This window comes from Heterodontus francisci, chromosome 30 (genome assembly GCF_036365525.1).
Source record: "Heterodontus francisci isolate sHetFra1 chromosome 30, sHetFra1.hap1, whole genome shotgun sequence".
Lineage (NCBI taxonomy): Eukaryota > Metazoa > Chordata > Chondrichthyes > Heterodontiformes > Heterodontidae > Heterodontus > Heterodontus francisci.
Window position 1 is genome coordinate 19,307,751 of NC_090400.1, and position 19,564 is coordinate 19,327,314.

The following is a 19,564-nucleotide window of genomic DNA, read 5'->3' on the forward strand; positions in this document are numbered from 1 at the left end:
GGAAAAAAAGGGAGGCTTATGGCAGATTCAGAGCGCTGAAAACAGCGGAGGCCCAAGAGGAGTATAGAAAATGTAGGGGAGTACTTAAAAAAGTAATTAGGAGACCGAAGAGGGGGCATGAAAAAACATTGACGGACAAGATAAAGGAAAATCCCAAGGTGTTTTATAAGGATATTAAGGGCAAGAGGATAACCAGGGAAAGAGTAGGACACATTAGAGACCAAAGTGGCAATCTGTGTATGGGGCCCGAAGACGTAGGTGAGGTTTTGAATGATTACTTTTCACTATGGAGAAGGACTATGTAGGTGTAGAGATCAGAGAGGGGGATTGTGATATACTTGAACAAATTAGCATTGAAAGGGAGGAGGTATTAGATGTTTTAGTGGGCTTAAAAGTGAATAAATGCCCAGGCCCAGATGAGATGTATCCCAGGCTGCTATGTGAGGCAAGGGAGGAGATTGCAGGGGCTCTGACACATATTTTCAAATCCTCTCTGGCTACAGGGGAGGTGCCAGAGGACTGGAGGATAGCGAATGTAGTATCATTATTCAAGACGGGTATCAGGGATAAACCAAGTAATTACAGGCCAGTGAGACTAACATCAGTGGTAGGGAAACTATTGGAAAAAATTCTGAGAGACAGGATTAATCTCCACTTGGAGAGGAAGGGATTAATCAGGGATTGTCAGTATGGCTTTGTCAGGGGGAGATCATGTCTAACTAACTTGATTGAATTTTTCGAGGAGGTGACTAGATGTGTAGATGAGGGTAAAGCAGTTGATGTAGTCTACATGGACTTCAGTAAGGCTTTTGATAAGGTCCCGCGTGGGAGATTGGTTAAGAAGGTAAGAGCCCATGGGATCCAGGGCAATTTGGCCAACTGGATCCAAAATTGGCTTGGTGGCAGAAAACAGAGGGTAATGGTCAAGGGTTGTTTTTGCGAGTGGAAGCCTGTGACCAGTGGTGTACCACAGGGATCGGTGCTGGGACCCTTGCTGTTTGTAGTGTACATTAATGATTTAGACGTGAATATAGGAGGTATGATAAGTAAGTTCGCAGATGACACGAAAATTGGTGGTGTCGTAAATAGTGAGGAGGAAAGCCTTAGATTACAGGATGATATAGATGGGCTGATAAGATGGGCAGAGCTGTGGAAAATGGAATTTAATCCTGAGAAGTGTGAGTTGATGCATTTTGGGAGGACTAACAAGGCAAGGGAACATAGAATGGACTATAGGAAGTACAGAGGGTCAGAGGGACCTTGGTGTACTTGTCCATAGATCACTGAAGGCAGCAGCACAGGTAGATAAGGTGGTTAGGAAGGCATATGGGATACTTGCCTTTATTAGCCGAGGCACAGAATATAAGAGCAGGGAGATTATGATGGAGCTGTATAAAACACTAGTTAGGCCACAGCTGGAGTACTGTGCACAGTTCTGGTCGCCACACTATGGGAAGGATGTGATTGCACTGAAGAAGGTGCAGAGAAGATTCACCAGGATGGTTGCCTGGGCTGGAGCATTTCAGCTATGAAGAGAAACTGGATAGGTTAGGGTTATTTTCCTTAGAGCAGAGACGGCTGAGGGGGGACCTGATTGAGGTATACATAATTATGAGGGGCATGGATAAAGTAGATAGGAAGAAACATTTTCCCTTAGCGGAGTTGTCAATGACCAGGGGGCATAGATTTGAGGTAAGGGGCAGGAGGTTTAGAGGGGATTTGAGGAAAAACTTTTTCACCCAGAGGGTGGTTGGAATCTGGAACACATTGCTTAAAGGGGTGGTAGAGGTAGGTACCCTCACAACATTTCAGAAGTATTTAGATGAGCACTTGAAATGCCATTGCATATAAGGCTAAGGGCCAAGTGCTGGAAAATGGGATTAGAATAGATAGGAGCTCGATGGCCAGCATGGACATGATGGGCCAAAGGGTCTGTTTCAGTGCTGTATAACTCTATGACTCTATGAACACCTCTGGTGTGGCATACAATGCATGCCCTGACTGACAGGACACTGCCACGGATATGCCATGCATGCATCATAAGCATGCAGAGTGGGAAAATCGTGATGTCAATCAGCCTCTATGTCTGATTTGGTACACCCTCTGCCAATTTGGACCATGCAGATCCAGTTAACACCTTTTCATAAGAGCATTAGAAGTAGGAGCAGGATTAGACCATACAGCCTGTGCTGCCATTCAGTACAATAATGGCTGAACTTCTGCCTCAACTCCACTTTCCCACCCGCTCCCCATATCCCAAGATTCCCTGATTCTATCTCCGCCTGGAATATACTCAACAATGGAGCATCCACAACCCTCTGAGGTAAAGAATTCCAAAGATTCACAAGCCTCTGAGTGAAGAAATTCCTCCTCACCTCAGTTCTAAATCATAGGCCCCATTTCCTGAGACTGTACCCTCATGTTCTAGATTCCCCAGCCAGGGGAAACGATCTCTCAGTGTTGAACCTGTCAAGTCCTTTTAGAATCTTGTATGTTTCAATGAGATAACCAAATTCCAGAGAATATTGCTCAGTCTTGTATCATAGGACAACCCTCTGATCCCAGGAAGAAAAATCTCGTGAATCTTTGCTGTACTGCCTCCAATGCAAGTATAGCCTTCCTGATATATGGAGACCATAACTACACATAGTGCTCCAGGGGTGGTCTCACCAAAGCCATATATAATTGTAGTAAGATCTCCTTATACATGTACTCCAATCCCCTTGCAATAAAGAACAATATTCCATTTGCCTTCCTAATCGCTTGCTGTACGTGCATGCTAACTTGCTGTGTTCCTTGTATGAGTACATCCCAAATCTCTCTGAACATCAACATTTAAAAGTTTCACACCTTTTAAAAATATTTTGTTTTTCTATTCTCACTACCAAAATGAATAACCTCACACTTACCCACATTATACTCCATCTGTCACCTTGTTGCCCACTCACTTACCCTGTCTACATCTCTTTACAGCCTCTTTGTGTCCTCCTCACAGCTTACATTCCCACCTAGCTTTGTATCATCAGCAAAATTGGATATATTACTCTGGGTCTCTTCATCTAAGTCCTTAATATAAATTGTAAATAGCTGAGGCCCTAGCATTGATCCTTGCAGCACTCCACTAGTTACAGCCTGCCAGCTTGAAAATGCCCCCTTTATCCCTACTCTACTTCCTGACCATTAACCAATCCTCCATCCATGCTAATATATTACTCCCTACTCTATGAGCCCTATCTTATATATTAATCTTTTGTGTGGCACCTTATCAAATGCCTTTTGGAAATCCAAGTATACTACACCTCCTGGCTCCCTTTTATAGTTGCATCCACAAAAATCTCCATTCAATTTTTTCCCTTTCGTAAAACCATGTTGACTTTGGCTGATCATACTAAGATTTTCTTATTGCACTGTTAAGATTTCCTTAATAATAGATTCCAGCTTTTTTTCCCAATGACTGATGTCAGGCTAACTGGTCTGTAGTTTTCTGTTTTCTCTCTCCTTCCTTTCTTGAATAGTGGTGTTACATTTGCTAACTTCCAATCCATTGAGACCATTCTGGAATCTAGGAAATTTGGAAAAATCGTAATCAGTGCATCCACTATCTCTGCAGCTACCTCTTTTAGAACGCAAGGATGTCGGCCATCAGGTCCTGGGGATTTGTTGGCTTTTAGTCCCTTAAGCTTCTCTAATATATTTTCTCTGCTGATATTTTAAGTTCCTCACTCTTATTATCCCCTTGAGTACCCTCTATTTCTCGTATGTAATTTGTGTCTTCTACTGCAAAGATAGACACAAAGTATTTGTTCAAAGTCTCTGCCAGTGCCTTCTGAATCAAAACCTCTTCTCCCACACCACCCTTTAAGTTATGTGTTTAAATCTCTAATCTTCTTGACTTTATGCCATTGGCACAATGCTCAGGTAGTAAACCAGAGATTATTACCCTTGAAGTTCTGCTTATTAACGTGGAACACAGTTCCTCAAACTCCCTCTACAGAACCTCATTCTTATTTTCATCTATGTCGTTGGTTCCTACATGGACCACAAACATAATGGGTTACGGTCAGTGTCTATCAGTATTTCTTCATAGTCCTGTCAGACATATACCTCAAAATGGTTGAGAGCCAATAAAAGTCCCAATGTTTCTTTTTCCATGGTAGAATACCTTTTCTGATGACAATTTCTGGAAAAATACCCTACTGGCATCTCCAGGCCCGTTTTGCCATCTTGCAAGAGGACTGTACCAACCCCCAGGTCGCTAACATCGATTGCTATTTTAGCAAAATTTGGAGCAGCCAACACTGGTTCATTAGTTGCCTTTCGCATTTCAAAAGCTACCTGGCATTCATCTGACCATACCACTTTGTTTTTCTTATTTTGTAGCAAGTCGGTTAATGGAGCAGCCACAGTACTAAAATGTCGTACAAATTTCCAGTAAAAACCTCATTATTTCCCGTTTAGATTTAGGGGTAGGGAACTCCATTAAGGCTTGTACTTTTGCCATTTCTGGCAATACCTGTCCTTGCCCCACTATGTGTCCGAGGTAAGTTACTCTTGCCTTTCCTAATTCACTTTTTTCCAGATTTATCACTAAGTCCACGGCTTGTAACTTTTTAAACAGAATTTCTGGCTGGTTTAAGTGTTCTTGCCAAGTGTTACTGTATATGAGCACATCATTGAGATATACTACACAGTTGGGAACACTGGCTACCACCTGGTTCATTAATCTTTGAAAAGTGGCTGGGGCATTTTTAAATCCGAAAGACATCACCCGGCACTGATAAAGACCGTCAGATGTTACAAAAGCTGATATCTCTTTGGCTCAAGGAGTCAAAGGAACTTGCCAGTATCCCTTGAACAAGTCGATCTTGGTAAGAAACCTAGCGCTGCCCACTCTGTCAATACAGTCTTCTAAATGAAAAATTGGGTAGGAGTCTGCCTTCGTTACTGCATGGACTCTTCTATAGTCTACACAAAATGGGGTTAACCCATCAGGTTTAGGTACTAGAACTACTGGTGAACTCCAGCTACTCTGACTAGGTTTGATCAAATTGTTTTCCAGCATGTACTGGATCTCTGCTTTCACTTGGGCCTGTTTGTCCGGACTCAAGCGGTAAGGATGTTGCTTGAAAGGAATCGTCCTCCCTATATCCACATCATGTGTGGCTAAGGTTGTACATTCCGGCTTATCCTTAGAAACTCTTTTAAATGTTGAGAAAAGCGTTGTTAGATGTTCACATTGTTTTGCCTCTGAGTGCAAAAGCACATTGTCCAATTTTCCTAGCCATTCTGTATTCGTTAATCTGATAGTTGGAGGTTCAATCTGAGAATTTTCTCAGCCTGCTTCTGCCTCATCCTCACTATCCTTTTCCTTCTGGACAGTCCCGATTACCTGACATACCTGTACTGGCTTATCCTCCTCCGTGCGGTAATATTGCTTTGGCATATTGATGTGACACAACCGGTTCTTCTTCTGGCAATCAGGGGTGTCAATCAAGTAATCTACCTTACCCATTCTTTTGATCACTGTACATGGGCCACTGAACCATGCTTTTAATGGTTCTCCCTGTAATGGTAACAACACTAATACTTTGGTTGAAAATCGTGGGCTTTTGCATTCTGCCCATTTTTTCATATTGGCTTGGGATGCTTTCAGGTGTTCCTGAGCCACTTCCATTAACTAAAATTTTAGTGTTTAAGGCACACTCTGGTGAAAACGTTATATCTTTCCCCAGCAAGAGTGTTTGGGTTGCTCTGTATCCCTGAGTATAATGATAGGTTTTCCTGCCTCACTTACAAGATATGGAGTTACTCTCCCCTTTGACAAAAATTGATTATAACTTTCAGGTATTTTATTCTTAACCTCTACACTCCTTTTAGTTTTAGTATCTGGTTTTACAACTGTCATAGAGTCATAGAGTTATACAGCACAGAAACAGGCCCTTTGGCCCACTGTGTCTGCGCCGGCCATCAAGCCTATTTATTCTAATCCCATTTTCCAGCACTTGGTCCATAGCTTGTCATTAAAGCTATAGCCTGGTATGCTACACTCTCAGCCAGAGTCCTTTCCCCTGCACTAGCTTTGTCTACCCCAACAAGTCATATGGGTTTACCTCGCAACTTCCAGCATTCTGAACGAAGATGACCCATTTTGTGGCACTGATAACACTTTGGCTTGTGAACCTCACTTCTACCCTCAACACCTTCCTTTCTGACCTAAGGAAGTGATCCTGGAACATTCCCAGCTGTTCCTTCTTGTCCCCGACTACATGCCTTCCTTTCACTCTCCCACTTTCTATTCTTCTCGGGTTTATGGGGGTGACGGACAAAAGCTTTTGGTTTATTCACAAGCTCAAAATCATCAGCAATTTCCACTGCTTGCCTACTGTTCAAAACTTTCCGGTTATCTACATGAGTTCTCACTACTGAAGGAATGGAGATTTTAAACTCTTCTAAGAGAATCAACCCTTCAAAGGTTCTCATTTGTGGTTTCCAGCTTTAATGCCCATATCCAATGGTCAAAACTAATTTGCTTCACCCTTTCAAATTCTACATATGTCTGCCCAGTCAATCTCTGTAAGTTCCGAAACTTCTGACGGTAAGCTTCAGGGACTAACTCATATGCAGCGAGAATAGTCTTTTTTGCCATTTCATAATCTGCAGAAACCATTTAAGGAAGCATGGCATAAACTTCATGAGCTCTGCCTACCAACCTGCTTTGCATAAGCAGTGTCCAGCTTTCCTTCAGCCATTTCATCTGTTTGGCTATTTTTTCAAAAGATATGAAAAAATGTCCCTTTCCTCGAACTTAGGAAGAGCCTGTATAAATTTAAACAACTTTTCACTGGGTCCTGAGCTGAATTCAGATTCTTCCTGACCCAAAGTTTCCCTGGATTCAAAACTACCCCTTCGTCTTAGTTCCATCTCTTTTAGTCTAAATTCCCTTTCTTCCCTTTCACTTTCTCTCTGTTTTTCAAATTCAAGTTTTCTTAATTCTTTTTCAGCCTCAAGTTTTCTTATTGCTGTTGCTTTTTCTGTTTCCTGTTGAAGCTCCAGTTTGTTCATTTCTAACTGAATGCTAGCCAATTCCACTGCATTGCTCTCTGACTTCCTACCTTCTTGTCTCTCATCTTCTTCTTCTTCTAATTCCAGATGTTGGGCTATTATGTCAATTACCTCTGCTTTTTGGCACTTGATTTCAATTCTAACCCCAATTTTGCTGCCAATTCTTTTAGTTTGTTCTTAGTTAAAGTTATCAAGTCACTGAGGGAAACATTCTACTTTCCCAAAAACTCTGCTGCAACCGCTAATGCCATTACAATAGTATAGACTGTACCTTATTATACAAGAATCCTGGTTCCTTTTATTTTTCGTAATTGGCATTAGATTTGGATCCCAACAATCGTGTTTCCAATTGATATGATCCCAGACATGAGAGCAATTAATGTGATGCCAGACACAAGACCCCAATTTGGTTGTTATCCCAGAGAAGAGCAATTAATATGCTTCCAAACGCGAGCCCTCCAAATTAGTCTGATTCTGATCCCAGACTCGAGCCGCCTAATTAAATATGATTCTGATCACGGACAAAGCCCCCAAATCAAAATATGTTACGATCACGGTGGGAGCAACACACTGTTAATTCAGTCCCATCGCTCCACAGGTTACAGCATGCTTCTTTAATCTTTCCAAATTGGAAAAGCAGCCAAATTGAACACTCTAGTATCCGCTGAATGAAGTGGACCAAACAAGGTTTCTTAAGACAACAAATGAACTATTAAAAAAAAATAAAATCTTAAACACTACTGAGATAAACTAATGTCTAAAGACCTTATAACTTCTTATTTAAAAATCTAACTCCCACATTCGCATACATACACACAAAACTAACAGTAAAGCGTTTTTTTTTATTTTTATTTTATTTTTTTATTTAGAGATACAACTCTGAAACAGGCTCTTCGGCCCACCGAGTCTGTGCCGACCAACAACCACCCATTTATACTAACCCTACAGTAATCCCATATTCCCTATCACCTCCCTACACTAGGGGCAATTTACAACAGCCAATTTACCTATCACCTGCAAGTCTTTGGATGTGGGAGGAAACCGGAGCACCCGGCGAAAACCTACGCAGACACAGAGAGAACTTGCAAACTCCGCACAGGCAGCACCCAGAATCGAACCCGGGTCCCTGGAGCTGTGAGGCTGCGGTCCTAACCACTGCGCCACTGTGCCGCCCATTTTTAATTAGCTGACTGTTGAAAATAGAATAAAAAAAGTCTTTGCAAGTTACGTTCCTGACGAATGGAGTCTTCCAATGTAGAAACAGTCAAAGGTAGCATGAAGTCTACACAGTGGTCCAATGGAAAATAATGTCCTTCAAAGACAGGAATTCAGCAGTTCAGCTGTTGCAGCATTAAGCTGACCCTTCAGTGATAAACACAGCAAATACACAGCTGTTCTTATTTTTCTTAGGGAATTAATTCAGCTTGAAGCTTTGTTGAATTTTGAGAGAGGAATAACACAGCTTCTTCAGTTCAAATTGCCTCAGAACTCGCTCTGCTCAAACTTGTCCCAGCCAGCTCGTTTAAAAAGTCAAACTGCAACACCGAATCACGTGACCTCTCTCTCCTGCTGCTGTTGCTTAGTAACCAGAATGCAACTGGCAGACTAAGTCTTCGGAACGTTCTGTCTTAAAGGTGCACTGATCTTTTTACAGTCTTAAAGGCGCACACAATATTTCCGAGGAGAGAAAAAAAAAGACCATGACAACGCAATGACTGCCTCAATGGGGCTGGGCATAGGGCAGTTGCGCATTGCAACCTCCACACTTGCAAACGGGCCTTGACAATTTTACTCTGCTTAACATCACTCATGTTTGCTGCCTGTTAAAAACTGAAAGTGATTTTTCATTTCTAACTTTTTGTAAAGCTATCTGGAAATTACACCAGTCCAATCATATTTTGATTTAAGTCTTGAGCCCAGAAGTCAAATGATTTAGCCAATTACTCATAAAATCTGAAAGCATTACCAATACTGAGTATTATTCTTAACAGAGAATAATAAATTCTTGTAGAGAATAGACTATCCCAATCAGGTAATATGCTCATGCAGCTCACATCATATTACATCAGGGCAGTGAATCTGACAACTCTTTCCTGGTATATCCTTCGTAAAAGCAATGCAGGTAGCTTGCTGCAGTCAACCGATATGGGCTGTCAGAACAATTGCTTTCCTTAGGCTTGTCACACTAGGATAGTGCTACAGCCTTGTCAGGTAAAAACTCAACAATTCTGTCCAGCACTAGGATAAGATGAATGAATCCAACATGTACCTTGTCCAGTAACTCAAAGATTGTTTACAGCATTTGGATTCAGATAAGAACAGTCAGGCTATGTGTTTGTCAGGGCATGGAAGAAGTGCAGCTGAACAATTCTTTTTAAAGCATATAGTGAAACCCCCTTTTATATACTGAAAGTGGACCAAGACTGGCGAGGCATCTTCTCCTAATGAGTGAGAGTGAATCTCACAATGCTTTCAATGGAAGGCTTCAGACAAGATCACTGGAAACTGCTAAATTCTGCTTCACCTCTTTCCTGGTCTATCCTCACTTATTTAAAATAGGTCCGGGCAGCAATTCAAGGCCTAGTAATATAAGTGTACCCAAAATTAGGAGTGAAGGGCTACAGGGGTCAATGCCAGAATTGGCCCCAGGTGCATGTATTATCGGGTTTTCAGCCTCATATCATCAAGTCAGCAATCTGTGGACACTTAAAAGGTGTCCCTAGGCACCTCACTGTAGAAGAATACTTGGAAATCAGGCTGTGTTGCCATCAGCAGCTCTCAAGCAGGTTTTTACAGGGGAAAGGTGGGCGACTAAGGAGGCATATTTGGAAAGAGGGTAGTGGTGTCTGGGAAGGAGTGTGGATGTAATCGGGAGGGACAGTATAGATAATCCGGGTTGGGGTGGTTAGAGGTGATCTGGAGTGGGGTAACTGTGATCAGGAGGGAGGATAGCGGTGATCGGATGGAAGGGTAACAGTAATCGGGAGGGAGGGTAGGGGTGGCCAGGATCAGGAGAGTAGCAGTGGCCCTGATGGAGAGTAGTGGTGTCCAGGATCGGGAGGGTAGCAATGATCAGGAGATACTGTAGAGTCTGTGATTGTAGAGGGCAACTTAATGTTTGTTTTTAAATCCCTTCAAAGTATTGGGCCTCTTTTCTACAACATCCTCCAGTCTGCAATCCCTTTCCCCCAATTTCATCCAACTCTGGCCTCTTCTGCATTCTCCCTTCCCTTCATCTCACCATTGTTGACCATGCCTTCGTCCACCTAGGCCCCATGCTCTAGAATGACCTCCCTAAACCCCTCTGCCACTCCACCTCCCTCTCCTCCTAAAAATCTATCTCCTTGACCAAGCTTTTAGTCACTTCTCCTGATATCACCCTCTCTCTCAGCAGCCATTTTGTCTGACTATGCCTCTTTGAGTGCCTTGGGACATTTATTTACGTTAAACGTGTTATATAAAAACAAGTGTTAGTAGTCATTGTTGTTACCTATATATGCTCATGCATACAGCTAGCATGATTTGCAATTTACAATCTATTGTGGCCTTGGTCTACAAATTATATAAACCAAACATCTGTTGCGATGCAGGAAGGCAGTAGGGAGGCATATAGGATGGTGTAATTGTGTTTATTTTAGCATTGTCTCAGCAGTAGAAAGGGATGGAGCATTGCACATCATTGTTCTTTTCATTTAGAGGAGAGGAAGCATATACAATGATGTCTACTAACTAGGTGTCTACACTCAAGCCTGCATTGAGTGAATGCTGAATGGACCAATTCTTCCTAAAACTATGCACTAATATAAAACATTTTCTACAGTAGTATCAATGGTCTTGAAGGCTCAGATGGCACTGCATTCACTTTTATAATATGCTGCCCTTAAGAAAACAGATAACTGTCCTCTCAGCTCGTTAGAAATTACATTGGCACTTGGAAGCTGGTGAGCAGGGCATTGGGTATCTGTTTGTACAGAGTGCTGCTTTGTTTTAACCAGAATGCGGAATAAGTGAGACAGCAAAACTTAATCCTATACACAATACTTAAAAAACAGGTATTGGCAATCTAGCTGCAGCATTTAGTTCCAAAGTTGCAATATACTATGCATAATAACAGTGAGTTGTAATCTCTAGGTGCTTCCGACTGACATGAACTACTTCTGTTCCACTCGGGATGCCATCACCCCTTTCTCAAGAAATTATGTTACATCTTTGTAACATATCAGTCAAACTGTTCCATTTGGATTAGACCAGACACCACGTTTGCTATGACTGTTACCTGAATGTGTAATGGAAATGCTGATACTACATCCATTTTCTTAACTGTACCTTGCTCTACGGCAGCAAGGCCTGGACAACGTATGTCAGCCAAGAGTGATGTCTCAACGCATTCCATCTTCGCTGTCTCCAGAGAATCCTTGGCATCAGGTGGCAGGACCGTATCTCCAACACAGAAGGCCTTGAGGCAGCCAACATCCCCAGCATGTATGCCCTACTGAGCCAGCAGTGCTTGAGATGGCTTGGCCACATGAGCCGCATAGAAGATGGCAGGATCTCCAAGGACGTATTGTACAGCAAGCCCGTCACTGGTATCAGACCCACCGGCCGTCCATGTCTCCATTTTAAAAACATTTGCAAACGCGACATGAAGTCCTGCGACACAGACCACAAGTTGTGGGAGCCAGTTGCCAGCGATCGCTAGAGCGGGGCTGAAGAGAGGCGAGTCGAAGAGGCACAGCAGTTGGCAGAAAAGAGACAAAAGTGTAAGGAGAGTGCCCACTGTGTAACAGCCCCGACAACCAACTTCACCTGCAGCGCTTGTGGAAGAGTCTGTCACTCTAGCATTGGCCTTTATAGCCACTCCAGGCGCTGCTCCACAAACCACTGACCACCTCTAGGCGCTTACCCATTGTCTCCTGAGACAAGGAGGCCAAAAAGGAAAGGAATCAATCCGTTATTGTGTGAACAAAACAAATTAATTCAGCTGGCAATATTTGCTAACAATTCATGTCATGTTTATTGTTGTCTCACTAATTAGATTAATAATATCTTAATAAGTTACCTTAATAATATCCTCATTAGTTGATCTGCACTCAACAAAGGACGACACATCCGTGATGATTCCATTCATTTCCACAGCAACAACCTTTAGAGGGATGGCCACTGTCCTTCCTGTCAGTATTGCAGTGTTGATGATCTCAGTATCCTGGTAAAGGAGGGAAAAAGCATAACTTTAATCTTTAGGCAATTCATTGTTTTCACCTATTTAGCAAACTAGATGTAGCATTCACGATTTGCTTTACTGATTTTGTGTAATCTGTAGGAAAAGCGCCAGATTTCAGGTCAAGCAAGTATGTTGCAGCTTCAATCTTTGAACACAAGAAATAAATCTACTCAGGTTTTTTAGAATTGTTTCCTCTCTCATTATTTTAAACTTTTTCTCCCCCATCAACATTTACCAATCCCCAGCTCAGAAAGTAAATACACAATAGGCCATGAACAGGTAAGGAAGATTGATGTGAATAGCTTTTTTTATTTCTTCCTGCCTTGGGTAGAAGCACTGACCAGCCAGCAAGTTCTGCTTCTGACAAAATGGGCTGAACTTACCCTCTGGGGAAGGGAAACATGAGTCATGACTGTAATGAGAAGCATTTTTTTTAATGTCGTCTGATACAACATAAATGAGATGCGTGGAGTTCAGGTTGATTGAAGATCTCAAACAGGTTTATTAAACAGCTAACTAATCTATACAGCACAGAGCTATCTATCTACAGAACTTGCCTCTTGGTGTTACAGGAGCAGACTGAGACTGGCATGTAGTTACATGACTGCATCCTGGTACTTGGCTTATTAGCATATTAAGACCAAAGGCAATCACACAACATCCCCCTTCTTTCCAAAGTCTTGTGTGCTAAAAGCAAAAACATATAAAATTAGATAACATCAAAATTATTGACAACCAGATCTGGTTATGGTAGAACCTTCTGGGGCTTTGGATTTCACCCTTGGCTGTCCTGGGTTTGCAGGCATTTGTCAATGCGTTAGCTGCTGTCCTGTTGATCTGTCACACCCCACCGTTGAAGCGTGCTCTCTCGAGTCCTGCAACTGGAGTACTGCACACGTCTCTCAGTTGGCTTTGGTTCCTTCTCAACACCACTCCGCCAGATGTTGTAATCTCGTAGGACCTACGCTCACCGCACACTCTGGACACCTCTGCAGGCAACCATATTTTCATTGTGGGGTGTATAACATTGACCTTTTGTCCTACCTGTAGCTGAGGTGGTTCCACCCATGCGTGTCGGTCATGCACCATCTTTATTCTCCCCTGTTTCTTGAGCAGTGTCTCTTGCACCTCAGAGAATTTGGACAGACGATGGCTTGGTAGAATCATCCGCACTTGTCTGCCAAATGTGATCTCTGCTGGTGACGGTAAGCCCATATCCATACATGTAGCTTTTAGGTGGCACCCCGTAGGGAGTTGCATGTATACTTGAAAAGGAAAAACTTGCAATGCTCCTGGGAAAAAGCAGGGAAGTGGACTAATTGGATAGCTGTTTCAAAAGGTCGTCACAGGCACAATGGGCTGAATGGCCTTCATCTGTGCTGTATGATTCGATGGGAGAGAAAATTGTTTACATAGTGCCACTTCAAAGCGGCATTACGGAGACTACATCAATTTCCCGGAGGCAGACAGCACCACCACCCTCAACTTGCCTGGGTTTCTTCAATGATATCAAAGAGGAATGCTGTGCGGGCCAAGCAAGTAGTGGCCAGCAGCGTTGTTTGCCCCCGGGGAAACAACATCGTCTATGTAGCGCGGTTTTGAAGCGGCACTACACAAACAAATTTTCCCCCATGAATCTATAGACTCAAGATTAGATTATTCCATATTAATGAAAACCTAGACAGATATATTATCACAAGTTTATTCTGCCAGTTCTTTAAACACTGCTTGGTCCTTGACTGCTTCAAAATTATTTATCAGCCTTTCTCTTTAAACCAGTAAGACTATGCAGATCCTCTGTTGGGACTGTGCATCCAATTGATGAAAAGAGTTAGTTAACACAGTTAGTTCCTGTATATGGTGGGAAAGAGAAAAAGAAATGCTACGTAAGCAAGTTATTTATATCTTAGTCTAGCACAGGAATTGCAAACCATTGATTTTTTTTTTACAATCCAGGGAGATGACTGAGTTGAAACAACTATCAAAATAAATGCTATGTTACTGCTACTATTCATTTGTTCCATTAGTTTAATAAATCTGTTTGGCAGTTTAAACTTAAGACAAAGTTATTGGAGCGCTGTTCTGCCACATTCCAAAGACAAGAAGTATCAGCTGAAAGTACTGCAGAGAACCAATTAACTGAAATAATGTTTATATATTATCCATTTATGCTATAAATTTGACTTAGATATCATTACAGGTGAATACTACCCGACAAAGTGGAAAATTGCCCAGGCATGTCCTGTTCAAAAAAGGCAGGACAAATCCAATCTTGCCAAAATTACTGCCCCATTAATCTGTTCTCAATCATAACTAAAGTGATGGAAGGGGTCTTCAACAGTGCTATGAAGAGGCACTTACTCAACAATAATCTGCTCACCGATGCTCAGTTTGAGTTCCATCAGGACCACTCAGTTCAAGACCTCAATACAGCCTTGATCCAACCATGGAAAAAAGAGTTGAATTCCAGAGTGAGATGAGACTGACTGTCCTTGACATTAAGGTAGCATTTGACTGAGTGTGGCATCAAGAAATCCTAGTAAAACTGAAGTCAATGGAAATCGGGGGAAACTCTCCACTGGTTGAATTCATACCTAGCACAAAGGAAGATAGATGGTTGTGGTTATAGGAAGCCAATCATCTCATCTCTGGGACATTGTGCATAAGTTTCTCAGGGCATTGTCCTAGGCCCAACCATCTTCAGCTGCTTCAGCAATGACTTTCCCTCCAAAATAAGGTCAGAAGTGGGGATGTGTGCCGATGGTTGCGCAGTGCTCAGTTCCATTTGCAACTTCTCAGATAATGAAGCAGTCTGTGCCCACATGCAGCAAGACCTGGATAACATTCCGCCTTGGGCTGACAAGTGGCAAATAACATTTATGCCACACAAGTGTCAGGTGTCAGGCATAGACCATCTCCAACAAGACAGAGTCTAACCACCTCCACCTCCCCTTGACATTCAATGGCATTACCACCGTTAAATTTGTCATCAGCATCCAGGGGTCATCATTGACCAGATTCTTAACTGGACCAGCCACATAAATACTACAACAGCACATGATAGGCTGGGTATTCTGCAGGGAATGACTCACTTCCTTTCTCCCTTAAGTGTTTCTGCCACCTACAAGACCCAAGTCAGGAGTGTGATGGAATATTCTCCACTTACCTGGATGAGTACAGCTCCAACAACGTACAAGAAGCTCGACACCATCCAAATCAAAGCAGCTCACTTGATTGACACCCTATCCAGCATCTTAAACATTCACTCCCTCTACCACCAGCGCGCAGTGCAGCAGTATGTACCATCTACAAGATGCACTGCAGCAACTTGTCAAAGCTTCTTCTGCAGCACCTCCAAAACCCTTGACCTCTACTGCCAAGAAGGATGAGCACAGCAGGTGCATGGGAACACCACCACCTCCAAGTTCCCCTCTGAATTACACACCATCCTGATTTGGAAATATATCACAGTTCATCGTCACTGGGTCAAAATCCTGGAATGACTCTATACCTATGACTATTACTCCCTACCTAACAGTACTACAGGAGCACCTTCATCCCAAAATCTGCAGTGGTTTAAGGCGTGAGGTTCACCAATAACTTCTCATGGTCCATTAGAGATGGGCAATAAATTCAGGAGTTGCCAGAGATGTTCACATCCCATTAATTAATTAAAAAATAAAACAGTATCAGGGACATAAGGAGGTAGTGCTCTCCTTCTGACACACAGAAGCTGAAAAGTTAAAAGGCAAAAACTCTTCTAATTTGTAAGTGGTTAATTCATTATTAGTTTATGGCTGTTATAACATTTATTACATCCTTCTGTTCCTCTCTGAAATTATAGCATTCATTTTGGAAGTTTTTGCTTCTCTCTTCTGAAGTCAGAAATATCACCTGGGGTTCCAGAGTTGGCAAAAGACTTCCTCTACATTGCCCAATTGGCCAATCTCTGTACCTAGCTGGGCAGTGAAATCTGAAAGACTTTTTGACTTTAGCTACCATCACTGCCAAGCCTAATCTTCTGTTCAATTGATAACCACTCCCACACATTTTCAGGAAAGGTCACCAGATGTCAATCAGAAGCAGGAATGCTTGCTCCTTTTTCACATCTGTCGCTCAGAGTCATTGGGTGCAAAATTCAATCACCCCAATTTTCAGGCACAGGGTCCACATTATGCAGCGTGCCCATGCTCGTCGGAAATGGGGCAGATAAGATAGAAAATTGATCTACCCACCTCATTTCCCTGATAGTGGCGTGCAAAGGTGTGCTCCCCAGGCAGCTCCAGTATCCATTTCTGCACAAGCATCCTCTGCATGCTCCAGGGAGCTGAGTAGCGTTTGGTAGAAAGCATGTGTTCCAGGCAGCCTCCACTATTTAAAGGTGCAGTCCCTATAAAAGGGAGTTGCAGCGATGCACTGCAGGCTGCTGACAAAGAAGCCACGTCATAGCAAGGGAAGGAGTGGGCTCCTAAATTTAGCGATGCTGCCCTGGACACACTCTGCTGGGAGGATGAAGCCAGGAAGAACGCCATGTTTCCAGCTGGGGGTGGGGTCAGGGGGGCAAGAAGCCCTCCAGTGCTGCCATATCTCAGGGATGCGAGCACATGGCTTCCTCCATCAAGAGGGTGGCGAACTTCATGGAGACCCAGATACCACAGACGCGCGCAGATCTACACACCATCATCTTGGCCATAAGCTCAACGTGGCAGTGGCAAAGCGACAGAAGGACAAGGCGTCTGGACTCTTCTCCAGCTCCTCATCCTTCTCTGGTGAAAAGGGAGGTTCAAGTGAACCTTGAAAGAGAGGAAGAGAGGCTGGCCTCCACAGCTGGGGGCTCCCCTCAGGGCACTCCAAGTTTGGGCAGCAGCTCCTCAGCCCCTCTGCCAGTGAGCCCAGTTCCGGCAGCCGTGACACCTGAGGAGAGTCCTGCACCAGTGCAGGAAACCTTCAGGCAGCCGGTGCCTTCCAAGCTCAAGGCAGCCAGAGAACAGCTGCCAAAGTCATCACAGGCCAAGGGGATGGGTTCACACTTCGTGGAAGCACTCGCAAACGTATAAAGAAAAGCACCTCGGCACACTTGGGGGTTCACAGGTGTGTAATATCTGACATGATATTCGGGGCTTTTGCTACGACTATTGTGGATGGTGGAGGGTATCTCAGCATAGAGTGTGTTCTCTACTTTTTCGGGCCCCTGCTCAGGCATACGAGCTAGCAACCCCACTGCCTTGTGGGCATCTTGGGAGAGACAGGCTAAGGGAGTAAACCCTAACAGAAAATCCGGAGAAGAGCCCTTAAGGCGGTCATGTATAATCTTTGTCATGTTTCCGGCAGATCTTGCAGCAAAACTGGTGCCAAACTTCGTGCTCTGCACTCCTTTGGACGCCACTAGGAAGGCCGAGAGAGGGGTTTTGCTTGGGCAACTCACAACCTCCATACATTCCGCCCAGGCTTGCGCCATGGAGAGGTCACACCATAGTCGCCTTACAGCAACCAAAACAACACAGAAGGCAGCAATTACAGGTTTTAAGTCCAGCTCAATTGGTGTAGAGATTGGGCACCTTGGGTTGCCTTTGTCGGTGGGAGAGGTTGTCGTATCTCATTGGACAGCTACCGCCCGCCTCAAACTGGGCATCCCCCGGTCAGAAAGGTTCTGTCCCACCACAGTCCACCTGCTTCAATGGGTTCTTGGAGCTTAGGGTCATTGCCTGACAACAGGACTGTAATACTGCACCAAACAGCACGACAAAAAAAGGAAAGGTACCAGCCCTTCGTTTTGCAAGCTGGAACATCAGAACTATGCGTCCTGGCCTGTGGGAAGATCTTACACAAATCGATCACTCTCGGAAGACCGCCATCATTAACAATGAGCTCAGTAGACTCAATGTGGACAATGCAGCACTTCAGGAGACGCACCTCCCTGTGAGCGGATCACTAAGAGAGGAAGACTACACCTTCTACTGGCAGGGTAGGGATCCAGAAGAACCAAGACAGCATGGAGTGGACTTTGCCATCAGAAACTCTTTGCTCAGCATGATAGAGCTACTTACAAATGGCTCGGAACGCATAAGGTCCATCCGACTGCTTACCGCCTCTGGTCCAGTACACCTACTCAGCATCTATGCTCCAACATTCTGCTCCCCACCTAAAGTTAAAGACCAGTTCTATGAGGAATGCAATGGCATTGGAAGGATGAATGAGAATGGACAGAGACTGCTGGAGTTGTGTACCGACCACAACCTCTGCATCACCAACTCGTTCTTACAAACTAAACCCTGTCATCAGGTTTCATGGAGACACCCAAGATCATGTCGTTGGCACCAGCTGGACCGCATTGTTACAAGGCAAGCCTCCATAAACAGTGTTCAAATCACACGCAGCTTCCACAATGCAGACAGCAACACTGACCACTCCCTGGTGTGCGGCAAAGTTAGACTCAAACCAAAGAAGTTACATCACTCCAAGCAGAATGGCCAGCCGGCGCATCAACACTACCAGAATTTCTTACCCACAGCTGTCACAAAAATTTCTCAATTCGCTTGAAAAAGCTCTTCAAAACACTCCTGCAACGGATACAGAGACCAAGTGGGCCAACATCAGAGATGCCATCTATGACTCAGCAATGACCACCTTTGGCAAACGTAAGAAGCAGAATGCAGACTGGTTTCAATCTCACTTTAAAGAGATGGAACCAGTCATAGCCATCAAGCACACTGCACTGCTGAACTACAAGAAAGCCCCCAGCGAGTGAACAGCCTTAGCAGTTAAAGCCACCAGAAGCACCGCACAAAGAACAGCTCGGCGCTGTGCAAACGACTACTGGCGACACCTATGCAGTCGTATTCATCTGGCCTCCGACACCGGAAACATCAGAGGAATGTATGATGGCATGAAGAGAGGTTTTGGGCCAATCATCAAGAAGATCGCTCCCCACCCCCCCCAAGTCTAAGTCAGGGGAAACGCTCACTGACCCAAGCAAGCAAATGGACCGCTGGGTGCAGCACTCCCTAGAACTGTGCTCCAGGGAAAACGATGTCACTGATACCGCCCTCAATGCAGCCCAGTCTCTGCCAGTCATGGATGAGCTAGACCAACAGCCAGCAAAATCGGAGCTCAGTAATGCAATCGATTCTCTAGCCAGCGGAAAAGCCCCTGGAAAAGACGGCATTAGCCCTGAAATAATCAAGTGTGCCAAGCCTGCTATACTCTCAGCACTCCATGAACTGCTTTGCCTGTGCTGGGATGAGGGAGCAGTACCACAGGACATGCACGATGCCAATATCA

At 43.9% G+C, this 19,564-nt stretch overlaps 1 protein-coding gene across 1 annotated transcript in view; it reads right to left on the reverse strand.

Moving 5' to 3' along the window:
* Positions 1-19,564, reverse strand: part of tmem132e (transmembrane protein 132E) — a 679,389-nt gene that overhangs the window by 221,634 nt on the left and 438,191 nt on the right. Inside the window, exon 5 of the mRNA XM_068009881.1 lies at positions 12,122-12,265. Coding sequence (XP_067865982.1) covers positions 12,122-12,265 — 144 coding nt within the window. The remainder of the gene's footprint in view (positions 1-12,121; positions 12,266-19,564) is intronic.